This window comes from Oncorhynchus kisutch, linkage group LG6, assembly GCF_002021735.2.
Source record: "Oncorhynchus kisutch isolate 150728-3 linkage group LG6, Okis_V2, whole genome shotgun sequence".
Taxonomy (NCBI): domain Eukaryota; kingdom Metazoa; phylum Chordata; class Actinopteri; order Salmoniformes; family Salmonidae; genus Oncorhynchus; species Oncorhynchus kisutch.
In genome coordinates, this window is record NC_034179.2 from 75269021 (window position 1) to 75286703 (window position 17683).

Consider the following 17683-nt stretch of genomic DNA (forward strand, 5'->3'; position numbering starts at 1 on the left):
TTTGAGGCCAAGTAGGGGTGTGCTGTAATTAGCCACATTTAAAAAATGACAACAACCAGACTAGACCGACATGTTATCTCTTTATCTTTACTAGTGATGCTCGAAACTCATGCTATCCAACTACTACCATGCTTGCTAAGAAAAATTTGCACGAAAGTGACCTCGGGGTTGCAGCAGCATGCATTTTGTCACGGGGAAACACTGCCGTTCTCGGCCGACGGCACAGGAAGTGCACGGTGAGAGAGCATATGCGCTGAAGGCGGGGGACCGGCAACGAGGCCTCGCTGCCCTCTCTGTCCATTTCTCGCCTTCTCCATCACTTTTTCGCACTACCCCTTTGTGCCCTATCAGAAATTCTCAGGTCGTTAGTGTTTAATTAAGATACAGGGCAACAACTACATCCTGGTCCAAGGACCTGCTGGTACACCTGGCAGAAGTTGGCTGACGCCTGAGCCAAAGCCGCTGAACTACACTCTGTCCTCTCAATGACTTTGCCAACACAGTGAGTGGTGACGTGCCGTGTTGTTTATTGGCTTGCTGGGGGTTACAATCACGTGTGAAGAGATGAGAGGGCTAAGCCTATATCCCAAATGAGTTGCTGTGTGTGAGTGTGCCCTTATGAGTGTGTCTGTGTGTGCCCTTATGAGTGTGTCTATGTGTGCCCTTATGAGTGTGTATGTATGTGCCCTTATGAGTGTGTCTGTGTGTGCCCTAATGAGTGTCTGTGTGTGCCCTTATGAGTGTGTAAGAGTGTGTCTGTGTGTGCCCTTAAGAGTGTGTCTGTGTGTGCCCTTGTGAGTGTGTCTGTGTGAGCGCTTGTGTGTCTGTGTGCGCTTGTGAGTGTGTCTGTGTGAGCACTTGTGTGTCTGTGTGTGCGCTTGTGAGTGTGTCTGTGTGTGTGCTTGTTAGTGTGTCTGTGTGAGCGCCTTTGTGTCTTTGCGTGCGCTTGTGAGTGTGTCTGTGTGAGCGTTTGTGAGTGTGTCTGTGTGAGCGTTTGTGAGTGTGTCTGTGTGAGCGTTTGTGAGTGTCTGTGTGAGCGTTTGTGAGTGTGTTTGTGTGTGCGTTTGTGAGTGTGTCTGTGTGAGCGTTTGTGAGTGTGTCTGTGTGAGCGTTTGTGAGTGTGTCTGTGTGAGCGTTTGTGAGTGTGTCTGTGTGAGCTTTTGTGAGTGTCTGTGTGAGCGTTTGTGAGTGTGTCTGTGTGAGCTTTTGTGAGTGTCTGTGTGAGCGTTTGTGAGTGTCTGTGTGAGCATTTGTGAGTGTCTGTGTGAGCATTTGTGAGTGTCTGTGTGAGCGTTTGTATGTGTCTGCACCTCAATGTCTTTCCATGTTTCATTAACATTGTTTAGATTCTCATGCATCAACCTGCTTTTCTGCTTTTGTGGCCATCTGCAAGCATTTGTGTGTGTGTGTGTCTGTGTGTGTGTGTGTGTGTGTGTGTGTGCGTCTAGGCATGTGTGTGTCCACAGGACCATACGGCTGTCTGCTCCATTCATGAGGAAATAACAAGTAAAATACCCTAGAGGTGTAGATAGACTCCCCTCACTTAAAATCAATGGATTCAAATGAGATGCAGAGATGTAAATACAAAGCAACTGCCCGTGGTAATGCACCAGCCGTGAGGTGGGCCCTTCTCAACGGCCCGATGAGCCGGCATGCCAACCTGCTGTGCCACAGGACCCGTGCCCCAGCTGGCACCACGGATGGCAGCCACGCCATTGTCTGTACAACCTACAACTATGTGTGTGTGTGAGTGTGTGTAGAGTGTGTGTGTGGTGGGTATAGTGTCTGTGTGGTTTGTAGAGTAGCTCAAAAAAATGAATGCTGTTTAAAAGTGACTACATTAAAGAGCGGACCAAGTCATCCACATACGTATTCGGTTTAGGGTCCTCCTGGTGACAAGGGTTGGGGATTATAAAATGTGCTTTCATCAAACAGAAAGGAATATGACCACGTATGGAGAAAAAGAGTGTTGCATCACATTCGGATTAAAATGTTAATTTAAGTATTTTACTGCAAATGTCAATGACAACGTCATATGAATCTAGTGTCTTTTCTATTGACGGTCCTTTGGTGCATTTACACTTATTTACTCAGTGAGCAGCATAATGAAGTGGACTCCTCCATCCCTGCCATTAGCGGTTTTAGAATAGGAAGGGCTAGTGAGCAGTTCTAATGACATGCAATGATCTCATGGCGCAAGCATGTCTGTGTCGTGCTGTCTTTCCAAATAAGCATCAGTGTGTCCTTGTATTTCCAGAGTGATCAGATACAATCATGTACGGTTGTGTGTGTATATTTGTGTGTGTGTGTGTGTGTGTGTGTGTGTGTGTGTGTGTGTGTGTGTGTGTGTGTGTGTGTGTGTGTGTGTGTGTGTGTGTGTGTGTGAGTGTGAGTGTGTGGCATCAGTATGCATGTGTGTGTGTAGGGGCCAGAATGCATGTGTGTGTGTGTGTGTGCGTGTGTGTGTTGGGGTCAGTGTACTATAAGTGTGTGTGAGTGTGTGCTTTTGTGTGTGAGGCCATGGGGCCAGCCAAAGGGGACGGCTCTGACCCATCCAGACACACTCTCAGTCCCTCAACAGGGAGTCATGTCACTCACTATCCTGACTGCCTGTGCTTGAGCTACAGGCAGGGTTACTGCACCGTGTGTCTGTGTTCCACATGTGCCTGTGTTCCACATGTGTCTGTGTTCCATATGTGTCTTGGGGGATATGTAGTAGCATCAGTATGTGGGTTAATGAGTTAGTCATGATAGAGTAGGGCAGTGGATGATGTGTGGGAGTAACATCATTGTTGTTCATATACAATATACACCCTCTACTTCAGGGCTGCCCAACCCTCTTCCTGGAGATCTACTGTCCTAGGTCTACTGATCTACTGTCCTACTGTCCTAGGTTGGACTGAAGACCCACAGGAAGGTAGATCTCCAGGAAGAGGGTTGGGCTGAAGACCCACAGGAAGGTAGATCTCCAGGAAGAGGGTTGGGCTGAAGACCCACAGGACGGTAGATCTCCAGGAAGAGGGTTGGGCTGAAGACCCACAGGATGGTAGATCTCCAGGAAGAGGGTTGGACTGAAGACCCACAGGACGGTAAATCTCCAGGAAGAGGGTTGGACTGAAGACCCACAGGACGGTAAATCTCCAGGAAGAGGGTTGGACTGAAGACCCACAGGACGGTAGATCTCCAGGAAGAGGGGTTTGGCTGCCCTGCTCTACTTGATTACTCACACATGCTTTTCTAATGTTTCACACAGTTACACATGTTTTTTAGAGCAAAGTATAGGCATTAAGCAATAAAGCCCAAGGGGGTGTGGTATATGGCCAACATACCACGACTAAGGGCTGTATCCAGGCACTCTGACTTGCTTCGTGCCTAAGAACAGCCCTTAGCCATGGTATATTGGCCATATACCACAAAACCCTGAAGTGCGTTACTGTTATTATAAACTGGTTACCAACATAATTACAAGAGTAAAAATAAATGTTTTGTCATAACTGTGGCCAATCAGCAAGTGTTTTGTTTATGTGTGTGTGTGTGTGTGTGTGTGTGTGTGTGTGTGTGTGTGTGTGTGTGTGTGTGTGTGTGTGTGTGTGTGTGTGTGTGTGTGTGTGTGTGTGTGTGTGTGTGTGTGTGTGTGTATTTGTGCATACGCATGTGTGTGTCCGCAGGACCATACGGCTGGCTGTTCCATTTATGAGAAAATAATAAGTGAAATAACCTAGAGGCTTATAGGGCACCAACTACACAGTTTATGATATACATTAACATACAGGAAGGGGCTATGGAACCCTGACCTGTTCACCGGACATGCTATTTGACCCTGCTGGTCATCTATGAACATTTGAACATCTTGGCCATGTTCTGCTATAATCTCCACCCAGCACAGCCAGAAGAGGACTGGCCACCCCACATAGCCTGGTTCCTCTCTAGGTTTCTTCCTAGGTTTTGGCCTTTTTATGGAGTTTTTCCTAGCCACCGTGCTTCTACACCTGCATTGCTTGCTGTTTGGGGTTTTAGGCTGGGTTTCTGTACAGCACTGTGACTTCAGCTGATGTAAGAAGGGCTTTATAAATACATTTGATTGATTGAGTATCACAGGCATGGTGTCTCACGTAATAATGACAGCAGTTCTTCAAATGCACATATGTAGAAATATCCAAATATAAAATGCATAAAATATGTCTATATTATTTATGTTTGCATGAGTGGATAGGTTTTAGTTGATTTCTGTCTATGTGAACTGGTCTGTTGATAGACAGTGTATGTGAAAGGATGTCTGTAGTGAGCGGTGCGTTGCTTACCCACAGCCTTGAGGGAGGCGCACTTGTTAAAGCCCAGACCAAGGTTGTTGTGAGGGTGGGAGAGTGCCATCGCTGGACCCAGGGGTGAGAGGGCAGCGTTATTCAGGTGGTTGTGATCTGAAAGACAGTGAGAGGGAGGGAGGGAGAGAGAGAGAGAGAGAGAGAGAGAGAGAGAGAGAGAGAGAGAGAGAGAGAGGGGAAGGAAGGAAGGAAGGAAGGAAGGAAGGAAGGAAGGAAGGAAGGAAGGAAGGAAGGAAGGAAGGAAGGAAGGAAGGAAGGAAGGAAGGAAGGAAGGAAGGAAGGAAGGAAGGAAGGAAGGAAGGAAGGAAGAGTGAATGAGCTGCTGATACCCTCCAATTAGTCCCAACACTTGGTATTGAAGATACACAGTTGATAGAAATTGACAGAGACCACCTTGTGTACCACCATATGTACCACCGTGTGTACCACTTTGTGTACCCTCATGTGTACCATCATGTGTACCCTCATGTGTACCATCATGTGTACCACCATGTGTACCATCATGTGTACCATCATATGTACCACCATGTACATCATCACATGTACCACCATGGGTATCCTTAGGTGTACCATCATATGTACCACAATGTACACCATCGCATGTACCACAATGGGTACCCTCATGTGTACCGTCATATGTACCGCCGTGTGTACCATCACATGTACCATCATGGGTACCCTCACGTGCACCGCCATGTGTACCGCCACGTGTACCACCACGTGTACCACAAAGTGTACCACCATGTGTACCATCATGTGTACCATCATATGTACCACCATGTGCATCATCACATGTGCCACCATGGGTACCCGGATGTGTACCATCATATGTACCACCATGTGCACCATCACATTTACCATCACGTGTACCCTCACGTGTACCATCATGTGTACCACCACGTGTACCGTCACGTGCACCGCCATGTGTACCGCCACGTGTACCACCACGTGTACCACAAAGTGTACCGCCATGTGTACCATCATGTGCACCCTCTCACGTGCACCACCACGTGTACCACTATGTGTACCATCATGTGTACCACCATGTGTACCAGTATGTGTACCATCATGTGTACCACCATGTGTACAACCATGTGTACAACCATGTGTACCACCATGTGTATAACCATGTGTACCAGTATGTGTACCATCATGTGTACAACCATGTGTACAACCATGTGTACCAGTATGTGTACCATCATGTGTACAACCATGTGTACCAGTATGTGTACTATCATGTGTACCACCATGTGTACAACCATGTGTACCAGTATGTGTACCATCATGTGTATGAGTAATGCTTAATGACCTGTATATTTATGCATCTACTCTGTGCATAGTGGGGGCTGGTGAAGATAAGGATGCATGCTGAGAAAAACATGTGACCACACTGTCCTTTGTAATATTGAGGCGGTCAAATATCCTCCACTACACAAGAAAAAAAGGTGCTATCTAGAACTTAAATGGTTCTTCGACTGTCCCCACAGGAGAACCCTTTGAATAACCACTTTTGGTTCCAGGTATAACTTTTTTGGGTTCCATGTACAACCCGTTCCACAGAGGGTTCAACGTGGAACACAAGAGGTTTCCCAAAGGTGTTTTGACAGGAACTACAATCACAACACAACCACACAACAAGCCCACTGTACAGTACTAGCTATAAGTATACCGTGTCAAAATTGTTGTGACCTGACATTAACCCTCATTCAACCAGACCCCCACAGTGGTGCCCCCTGGGTCACAGTGAATGGGGGGTTAAGGACGCTAATGTGGCCCAGTGGTTGCAGTCACGGATGTGGCGCTCATTGGGCGTGCATGAGCACCGCCTCTCTATCTACCCCGTGGCGGTGTGAGGCCGGATGGTTTGTTGTGCTACACACATGCAGAGCATCGACATGCAGATGGAAACTCTGCCCAGAGCCATACTTTCAGAGAGTTATGCTTTTAGAATTTTGAATATTGTTATAATTCTAGACATTCAGTTACAACACATTGTTTAAATATTCCCTATGGTATATTTAGATTGTACATATTTTTTTGTTTTTAATATCTTGTTGATAGATTAACTGTAATATCTGGTGGTGACCCACGGAGTTGCAGGACTGATTATGTCACATCTAGCTAATATGATTGGAATGATGCAGCAACACCAGATCAACACCGTTTTACTGGAGCTTTTACAGTCGCTGAAGCATCACCCAGGTGGGTGCTACATTTCATTATTGGACGATCTAGTCTATCTACGGAGGAGGAGCTGTGACTATCGAAGACGACTAGGTTCCCGATGAAGAGCTCTGTGTCTGTCAGATGTCTCTACCTCCCTGCCTGGCTGTACCATCTATGTTCCCTCCTCTTAAGATACTTCCTTTTCCGAACTGCCGTTCATCTTAAGCTATGGAAGACAATTTTATTTATGTATTTATTTAATGTAACATCTTATGTTGTTCTTCTCTATTATTTACGGTGGGAAATAAACATGCGGAGATCATCCGTTCACCCTCACCACGTCTCACAAAGACACAGCGGTTGAAACCAAAATCTCAAATTTGGACTCTAGACCAAGAACAAATTTCCACCGTCTCTTCTTATTATTGGTGTCCTTTACTAGTGGTTTCTTTACAGCAATTCGACCATGAAGGCCTGATTCTGAACAGTTGATGTTGAGATGTGTCTGTTACTTGAACTCCTATGGGGACAGCTGAAGCATTTATTTGGGCTGCAATTTCTATGGCTGGTAACTGTAATGAACTTATCCTCTGCAGCAGAGATAACTCTGGGTCTTCCATTCCTGTGGCGGTCTCATGAGAGCTAGTTTTATCATAGCGCTTGATGGTTTTTGCTACTGCACTAGAAGAAACTTTCAAAGTTCTTGAAATGTTCCATATTGACTGACCTTCATGTCTTAAAGTAATGATGGACTGTAGTTTCTCTTTGTGCTTATTTGAGATTCTTGACCTAATATAGACTTGGTCTTTTACCAAATAGGGCTGTCTTCTGTATACCAACCCTTACCTTGTCACAACACAACTGATTGGCTCAAATGCATTAAGAAGGAAAGAAATTCCACAAATACATTTTTAAGAAGGCACACCTGTTAATTGAAATGCATTCCAGGTCACTACCTCATGAAGCTGGTTAAGAGAATGCCAAGAGTGTGCAAAGCTGTCATCAAGGCAAAGGGTGGTTTTGTAGTAACACTTTTGTGGTTACTACATGATTCCATATGTGTTACTTCATAGTTTTGATGTCTTCACTATTATTCTACAATGTAGAAAATAATCCAACTAAAGAAAAACCCATGAATGAGTAGGTGTTCTAAAACGTTTGACCGATAGTGTACACTGAACAAATGTGACAGTCAGAGGCTTGTTCACTCTGGCCCTCTCCTATTTTCACAGCACTGAAATGGAACCCCGCAGTCATCAAGTTTTAACAGGTTCACCAATCCAGTGAGGTGATGCTGGTGTTCAGGCCAATGACGAGAGAGGAAGCTAGCTAGCGTGACAACAACAGCAACCTGACCTGAGATGACGGACAGTTGCCCAAATGTAAGCACCAGAGGGTGACAAAGGGTTAAATGTTTGTGCCACTTTAGATGCATCTTTGCAACTCAGAATATAATTGATTCACACATAATTGTCAGACTCTCTGAAAGGTTACTAGTCATTGGATGCTCATTTAAGTTATATAAAGCTTATATAGCTACTGTACATGGCTGTTGTGTGTGACCCTGGTGGGGACATTTTAAAATAGTCACTAAATATGTTTCACATTTCAATGAATAGATAGAATGATGACTTTTTGTAAGTGGACCATGTGTGCTTCCAGGTCATTATGTAACAATGTACAACATGTTTGGAAGGCATTGTTATGCCTAGATCACTTAGTGGCACGAAAAGTTACCAAACACAGAGCAATACCGTCGCCCTGGATGGGGTCTGAATCGTCCGAGCCACGTTATGTATCACATCGATGGAAACCATGCAGGAGATAAAAGGAGCGGTAGAAAAGAGCGGCGAGGGAAGGATGACACTGAAGTTGACTGATTGAATTAGAAATGTATCTTCACGTCCCCGTGTAATTGATATGTGATTATGACACGCTGAGTGAGCCGTGCGGAAAATTAACTGTCTTTCGTGCCACAGTGCACCACTGCTCTACACTCCACTCCACCCCAAGGAAAAAAGTGAAACTGGCTCCGGCCACCAAGGCTTACTCGCTCCCTGGCTGATGAGCTGTGAAGCGTTTGATTCTGGCGAGCAGGACATTTCCCACCAGTTCTCCCTCTCAAGAGGGGCCCGTCTCTCTGCAATCCCAGCGGTCATCTGAGCTGGCACCCCTAATGAGCTCTGTCTCTCACAAAGATTCCATCGGAATCCCTTTCCCCTCCGCCTCAGAACTCCGGAATGTAATGTGACTGTCTGGCTGGCCAGAGCTATGCCCCACTCGGAGTCTTCCCAGCTTGGTGTTAAATCCAACTCTTTTTCAGTATTCTTTTGTATCTTTTTTTTTTATTTGATTTTTTTGAGATTAAAAGTACATTTACATTGTAATACTACTGACAGCTAACTTTCTAATACTTTAGGACTTTAGAGCATTCACAGAAGGCATGAATTATTGAGTCACTCTTAGTTTTACACTTAAGACATGACTCTGCCGTTATGCTGTTAAATCCAACTCTAACTGACTAATCAGCAGTGGAAAGAGGAGAGGCCAAGAGAGAGAGAGGGGAAGAACTAGAGAGAAAAAAATCAACTAATTGCATTGATGAAAAAAAATCCTTGGCTTCTGTCCAGTTTGACCACAGGGTTATGTGCTTGTGACATGGGGTGGTGGTGGTGGTGGTAGTCGTGGTGTGGACAGAGCTGGACACTGTGTCCACACTGTGTGTGATGGCCATCTGTGCTGCAATGATGGGGTTGAATATTCACGGATATGAGAGCGTTTTTTTTCTTTACGAAGTTTTTGCGTAGGTTCCTTGAGTATGTGCACACAGAACAATGTGTAAAGAGAGTTTACGGTTTTGATGTGGGTATGAGTGTGAGTGTCTCTGCGAATAAGGATTTGTATGTTGATATGAATTTCAAATTGTGTGTGTGTGTGTGTGTGTGTGTGTGTGTGTGTGTGTGTGTGTGTGTGTGTGTGTGTGTGTGTGTGTGTGTGTGTGTGTGTGTGTGTGTGTGTGTGTGTGAGAGAGAGAGAGAGAGAGAGAGATAGAGAGAAAAAATAAAGAGAGGGAGAGAGAGGGGGAGAGAGAAAAGACAGAGAGAGAGTGCAAGGGAGAGATTTGGATTTGTGTGTGTGTGTGTACACATTGTGAATGAGTCGGAGCTGGTGTGCAGTACACTGCTGGGCGATGGCCTAATTCAGCAGGGCTGAACTTCAAAGGGCCCTAGTGCTGCAAGGGCTTCAGCAGAGCTGCCACTGATATGGCTCTGAAACACAGAGACAGAGTAGGGGGCGAGAGACTGCACCATCAATAGATTAAATACTGATATCGCAGAGCAAGAGGCATTTTACACTTCATGAGAAAAGATGAGAGTGTGAGCAGGCAAGCAAGTGAAAGGGAGAGCATGAGAGGGAGAGAGAGAGAGAGAGAGGGAGAGAGAGAGGGAGAGCATGAGAGAGAGAGAGAGAGAGAGAGAGAGAGGGAGAGAGAATGGAGAACTCCACAGGGAGGATGTTAAAAAGACAGAGAAAGTGGTGGTAAGAGAGACATCTGTCACAGGCAGTCTGTTCTGCCATGTTGCAGCAATGGAGAGGACCCCCCCCCCCCTCTCCAATAAACAGAAAATATGCTTCACTTAATTTAAACACATCCCTCTCTCTCTCTCCTCAGTCTACCCCACTCTCCATCTCTCTCTTCCTCTACCCCACTCTCCATCTCTCTCTTCCTCTACCCCACTCTCCATCTCTCTCTTCCTCTACCCCACTTTCCATCTCTCTCTTCCTCTACCCCACTCTCCATCTCTCTTCCTCTACCCCACTCTCCATCTCTCTCTTCCTCTACCCCACTCTCCACCTCTCTTCCTCTACCCCACTCTCCATCTCTCTCTTCCTCTTCCCCACTCTCATCTCTCCCTGTCTTTCTTTTCATCTACCCCCTCTATATCTCTCAATCTCTCTCTCTCACTCCCTGCCTCTCTTGTTCAGCTTCACAGATCTCTTTCCCCCTATAGCTCTCCCTCTAGTGCAGTTTGGTGCAGTAAGCTGATTAGCCCTAAAAGCGTTCGCATGCCCTTACACTGCAGATTAATACACCTAGCCGTGAACTCCTGTGCTGTGACAAAATTACCCTGCCTCTCCTCTCAACTACATCTGGGGCACTGAAATCACAGTGTCTCACACTCACATGTGTGAGCACACTCACATACATACTGTACACACTTTGTCTCTCTCTCACAGAGACACATTCTCTTTCTCTCAAGCACACACACACGCCTAGTTCTCTAATCTTACAACTAAAACTTAAGTAATGAAATCACTCTCTTTCTCACACAGACATATGTTACTATCATTAGACTCTCCCTTTCTGTATACTGAAATTACTCAATTTAAAGTCACACAAATGTGGCTTGGGTTTGGCAGCTGAAGTAAGCCCTCCCTATTTAAACATGAGAAGATTGTAATTTCCAGAGCGCTAAGTACCCTTCCTGCCTGTACTTGTGATGGAGCGTGCATTGGGCCATCTGTTGTGCTCACGTGAAAAGCTTTAAAGGGATGTGTTTGGCTGCTCATTCTCACGCTCTCACTCTATCCTCTTTTCACATCACACTGTCTTATCCAACTCGCTCTCTCTCTCTTTATCACTCTCACTACCACTCCCCACTTCCTTCTCTATTTATGTTGTTATTTTTGTCTTTTAATTTCTCTATTTTTAATTGTAATTTTTTTACATTTAAGGGGTGGATCAACTTTAATAATGCGGATAGATTGTTGCTTCCATCAATGTAATTGTATGCATCATTTCCAACCCCCCTTATATTTTTGTGGTAAATATATGTATCTATATGTATACATACACATACCCACACACACATATATATAAACATACATACGTACATACATAGATACATACATACATACATACATACATACCCACACAAATATACAGTTGAAGTCGGAAGTTTACATACACCTTAGCCAAATACATTTAAACTCAGTTTTTCACAATTCCTGACTCTTAATCCTAGTAAAAATTCCCTGTATTAGATCAGTTAGGATCACCACTTTAGTTTAAGAATGTGAAATGTCAGAATAATAGTAGAGAGAATAATTTATTTCAGCTTTTATTTCTTTCATCACATTCCCAGTGGGACAGAAGTTTACATACACTCAATTAGTATTTGGTAGCATTGCCTTTAAATTGTTTAACTTGGGTCAAATGTTTAGGGTAGCCTTCCACAAGCTTCCCACAATAAGTTGGGTGAATTTTGGCCCATTCCTCCTGACAAAGCTGGTGTAACTGAGTCAGGTTTGTAGGCCTCCTTGCTCGCACACACTTTTTCAGTTCTGCCCACATATTTTCTATAGGATTGAGGTCAGGGCTTTGTGATGGCCACTCCAATACCTTGACTTTGTTGTCCTTTAGCCATTGTGCCATAACTTTGTAAGTATGCTTGGGGTCATTGTCCATTTTGGAAGACCCACCAAGCTTTAACTTCCTGACTGATGTCTTGAGATGTTGTTTCAATATATCCACATAATTTTCCATCCTCATGATGCCATCTACACTGCTCAAAAAAATAAAGGGAACACTTACACAACACAATGTAACTCCAAGTCAATCACACTACTGTGAAATCAAAATGTCCACTTAGGAAGCAACACTGATTGACAATACATTTCACATGCTGTTGTGCAAATGGAATAGACAACAGGTGGAAATTATAGGCAATTAGCAAGACACCCCCAATTAAGGAGTGGTTCTGCAAGTGGTGACCACAGACCACTTCTCAGTTCCTATGCTTCCAGGCTGATGTTTTGGTCACTTTTGAATGCTGGCGGTGCTTTCACTCTAGTGGTAGCATGAGACGGAGTCTACAACCCACACAAGTGGCTCAGGTAGTGCAGCTCATCCAGGATGGCACATCAATGCAAGCTGTGGCAAGAAGGTTTGCTGTGTCTGTCAGCGTAGTATCCAGAGCATGGAGGCGCTACCAGGAGACAGGCCAGTACATCAGGAGACGTGGAGGAGGCCGTAGGAGGGCAACAACCCAGCAGCAGGACCGCTACCTCCGCCTTTGTGCAAGGGGGAGCAGGAGGAGCACTGCCAGAGCCCTGCAAAATGACCTCCAGCAGGCCACATGTGTCTGCTCAAACGGTCAGAAACAGACTCCATGAGGGTGGTATGAGGGCCCAACGTCCACAGGTGGGGGTTGTGCTTACAGCCCAACACCGTGCAGGACGTTTGGCATTTGCCAGAGAACACCAAGATTGGCAAATTCGCCACTGGCGCCCTGTGCTCTTCACAGATGAAAGCAGGTTCACACTGAGCACATGTGACAGACGTGACAGAGTCTGGAGACGCCGTGGAGAACGTTCTGCTACCTGCAACATCCTCCAGCATGACCGGTTTGGTGGTGGGTCAGTCATGGTGTGGGGTGGCATTTCTTTGGGGGGCCGCACAGCCCTCCATGTGCTCGCCAGAGGTAGCCTGACTGCCATTAGGTACCAAGATGAGATCCTCAGACCCCTTGTGAGACCATATGCTGGTGTGGTTGGCCCTGGGTTCCTCCTAATGCAAGACAATGCTAGACCTCATGTGGCTGGAGTGTGTCAGCAGTTCCTGCAAGAGGAAGGCATTGATGCTATTGACTGGCCCGCCAGTTCCCCAGACCTGAATCCAATTGAGCACATCTGGGACATCATGTCTCGCAAGGAGTTGGCGGATGCTTTAGTCCAGGTCTGGGAGGAGATCCCTCAGGAGACCATCCGCCACCTCATCAGGAGCATGCCCAAGCATTGTAAGGAGGTCATACAGGCACGTGGAGTCCACACACACTACTGAGCCTCATTTTGACTTGTTTTAAGGACATTACATCAAAGTTGGATCAGCCTGTAGTATGGTTTTCCACTTTAATTTTGAGTGTGACTCCAAATCCAGACCTCCATGGGTTGATAAATTTGATTTCCATTGATAATTTTTGTGTGATTTTGTTGTCAGCACATTCAACTATGTAAAGAAAAAAGTATTTAATAAAAATATTAAATTCATTCAGATCTAGGATGTGTTATTTTAGTGTTCCCTTAATTTTTTTGAGCAGTGTATTTTGTGAAGTGCACCAGTCCCTCGTGCAGCAAAGCAACATGATGCTGCCACCCCCGTGATTCATGGTTGGGATGGTGTTCTTTGGCTTGCAAGCCTCCCCCTTTTCCCTCCAAACATAACGATGGTCATTATGGCAAAACAGATCTATTTTTGTTTCATCAGACCAGAGGACATTTCTCCAAAAAGTACAGTCTTCAAATCAAATCAAATCAAAGTTTATTTGTCATGTGCGCCGAATACAACAGGTGTAGACCTTACAGTGAAATGCTTACTTACAGGCTCTAACCAATAGTGCAAAAAAAAGAAATAAAACAACAGTAAAAAGACAGGCTATATACAGTAGCGAGGCTATAAAAGTAGCGAGGCTTCATACAGACTACGGTTAGTCAGGCTGATTCAGGTAGTATGTACATGTAGATATGGTTAAAGTGACTATGCATATATGATAAACAGAGGGTAGCAGTAGCGTAAAATAGGGGTTGGCGGTGGTGGGTGGGACACAATGCAGATAGCCCGGTTAGCCAATGTGCGGGAGCACTGGTTAGTCGGCCCAATTGAGGTAGTATGTACATGGATGTATAGTTAAAGTGACTATGCATATATTATAAACAGAGAGTAGCAGCAGCGTAAAAGTGGGGTTGGGGGGAACACTATTCAGAGTAGCAAATATTCAGAGTAGCCATTTGATTACCTTTTCAGGAGTCATATGGCTTGGGGGTAAAAACTTTTGAGAAGCCTTTTTGTCCTAGACTTGGCGCTCCGGTACCGCTTGCCATGCGGTAGTAGAACAGTCTATGACTGGGGTGGCTGGGGTCTTTGACCATTTTTAGGGCCTTCCTCTGAAACCGCCTGGTCTAGAGATCCTGGATGACAGACGGTTTAGCCCCAGTGATGTACTGGGCCGTACGCACTACCCTCTGTAGTGTCTTGCGGTCGGAGGCCGAGCAATTACCATACCAGGCAGTGATGCAACCAGTCACTGCAACCAACCATGCTCTCGATGTTGCAGCTGTAGAACCTTTTGAGGATCTCAGGACCCATGCCAAATCTTTTTAGTTTCCTGAGGGGGAATAGGCTTTGTCTCATCGTTGTCGGTGATCAGGCCTACCACTGTTGTGTCGTCTGCAAACTTAATGATGGTGTTGGAGTCGTGCCTGGCCATGCAGTCGTGAGTGAACAGGGAGTACAGGAGGGGACTGAGCATGCACACCTGGGGAACTCCAGTGTTGAGGATCAGCGTGGCAGATGTGTTGCTACCTACCCTCACCACCTGGGGGCGGCCCGTCAGGAAGTCCAGGATCCAGTTGCAGAGGGAGGTGTTTAGTCCCAGGATCCTTAGCTTAGTGATGAGCTTTGAGGGTACTATGGTGTTGAACGCTGAGCTGTTGTCAATGAATTCTCACATAAGTGTTCATTTTGTCCAGGTGGGAAAGGGCAGTGTGGAGTGCAATAGAGATTGTATCATCTTTGGATCTGTTTAGGCGGTATGCAAATTAGGGGGTCTAGGATTTCTGGGATAATGGTGTTGATGTGAGCCATTACCAACCTTTCAAAGCACTTCATGGCTACGGAGGTGAGTGCTACGGGTCTGTAGACATTTAGCCGGAAGAAATGGCAGCTATACTTTTTGTGGCTGTTTATTTACCACCACAGACAGATGCTGGCACTAAGAAAGCACTCCGTCAACTGTATAAGGAAATAAGCAAACAGGAAACCACTCACCCAAGCGGCGCTCCTAGTGGCCGGAGACTTTAATGCAGGAAAACTTAAATCAGTTCTACCAAATTTATATCAACATGTTAAATGTGCAACCAGAGGGAAAAAAATTCTAGATCACATGTACTCCACACACAGAGACGCGTACAAAGTTCTCCCTCGCCCTCCATTTGGTAAATCCGACCACAACTCTATCCCCCTGATTCCTGCTTATAAGCAAAAATTAAAGCAGTATCTCGGTCCATAAAAAAGTGGTCAGATGAAGCAGATGCTAAACTACAGGACTGTTTTACTATCACAGACTGGAACAAGTTCCGGGATTCTTCCGATGACATTGAGGAATACACCACATCAGTCACTGGCTTTATCAATAAGTGCACCGAGGACGTCTTTCCCACAGTGACTGTACGTACATACCCCAACCAGAAGCCATGGATTACAGGCAATATTCGCACTGAGCTAAAGGGTAGAGCTGCCGCTTTCAAGGTGTGGGACTCTAACCTGGAAGCTTACAAGAAATCCTGCTATGCCCTGCGACGAACCATCAAACAGGCAAAGCGTCAATACAGGGCTAAGATTGAATCATACTACACCGGCTCCAACGCTCATCTTATGTGGCTGGGCTTGCAAACAGACTATGAAGGGAAGCAGACTACAAAGGGAAGCACAGCTGCGAGCTGCCCAGTGACACAAGCCTACCAGACGAGCTAAATCACTTCTATGCTCACTTCGATGCAAGCAACACTGAGGCATGCATGAGAGCATCTTTGTCCCCATGTGCAGTTGCAAACACAGTTTATCTTTTTTATGGTGGTTCTGGAGCAGTGGCTTCTTCCTTGCTGAGCAGCCTTTCAGGTTATGTCGATACAGGACTAGTTTTTACTGTGGATATAGATACTTTTGTACCTGTTTCCTCCAGCATCTGCACTTTTCGCACCAAAGTACGTACGTTCATCTCTAGGAAACAGAACATGTCTCCTTCCTGAGCAGTATGACGGCTGCGTGGTCCCATGGTGTTTATACTTGCGTACTATTGTTCGTACAGATGAACGTGGTACCTTCAGGCGTTTGAACATTGCTCCCAAGGATGAACCAGACTTGTGGAGGTCTACAATTTTTTCTGAGGTCTTGGCTGATTTCTGTTGATTTTCCCATGATGTCAAGAAAAGAGGAACTGAGTTTGAAGGTTGGCCTTGCAATACATCCACAGGTACACTTCATATTGACTCAAATTATGTCAATTAGCCTATCAGAAGCTTCTAAATCCATTACATAATTTTCTGGAATTTTCCAAGCTGTTTAAAGGCACAGTTAACTTAGTGTATGTAAACTTCTGACCCACTGGAATTGTGATACAATTAATTCTAAGTGAAATAATCTGTCTGTAAACAATTGTTGGAAAAATGACTTGTGTCATGCACAAAGTAGATGTCCTAACCGACTTGCCAAAACTATAGTTTGTCAACAAGAAATGTGCAGAGTGGTTGAAAAATGAATTTTAATGACTACAACCTCCGACTTCAACTGTATATATACATATACACACTTCTTTTATATATACCTTCATTTATTATTCCCTCCAAACCCTACCACCTGGCAATTAGCCTAGTGGTTAGAGCATTGGGCCAGTAACCAAAAGGTTGCAGGATCAAATCCCTAATGTAAAAATCTGTCATTTTGCCCCTGAACCAGGCAGTTAACATAGTGTTCCCTGGTATGCCGTCATTGTAAATAAGAATTTGTTCTTAAACTGACTTGCCTAGTTAAATAAAGGTTAAAACAATGGGAGTAAACTAATAAACAATAACACTTAGTCTTCTACTTCCAGCTTATACACATTTTACAGACACAATCTATTTTACAATAGTTATATTTTGGTTGTTTTTAGTCCTGGCCTTCCTCTATTTCTGATATCCATCCAGTTTGATTTCTACTTGCAACTGTGCTATTTCACAAGAGTTGAACCTATATACATTTTACAGACCCTGTATGTTTTACATTGGTTATCTTGTTATTAGTCCCACCCTTCAGCTCCATTCAACCCCTCCCATCTATCTCTTAACACCATCCATTTTGGATTTATATTTGCCACTTCCTTCTCTTTATCTTACTCTATATCTCTTCTTTCTTTCAGTTCCTTTCTGTCTCTCCACCTGAGAGGAAGACTGAATTGAAGGCTTAGCCAGGACAATGGGTTTGCTGTGGTCAGCACAGTCCAGCCCAGCTTAGTGATTTAAAAGGCCCCTCTACCTACCTTCTCTCATGTACACACAAACACACGCCTTGCTGAATTATGGTCTATTAAAGTCAATTCCCCCTCAGTGCACCATTGCGAGTCAAAAGTCATCAGTGTTGGGCTGTGCTGAGATATCTT

General features: G+C 45.0%; 1 protein-coding gene across 3 annotated transcripts in view; it reads right to left on the reverse strand.

Annotated features, from left to right (window-relative positions):
- The window catches only part of LOC109897344 (protein shisa-8), an 85999-nt gene that overhangs the window by 11138 nt on the left and 57178 nt on the right, over positions 1-17683 (reverse strand). For all 3 annotated transcript variants that reach the window (XM_031827560.1, XM_031827559.1, XM_031827558.1), the window contains exon 3: positions 4302-4418. In XM_031827560.1, coding sequence (XP_031683420.1) covers positions 4302-4418 — 117 coding nt within the window. The remainder of the gene's footprint in view (positions 1-4301; positions 4419-17683) is intronic.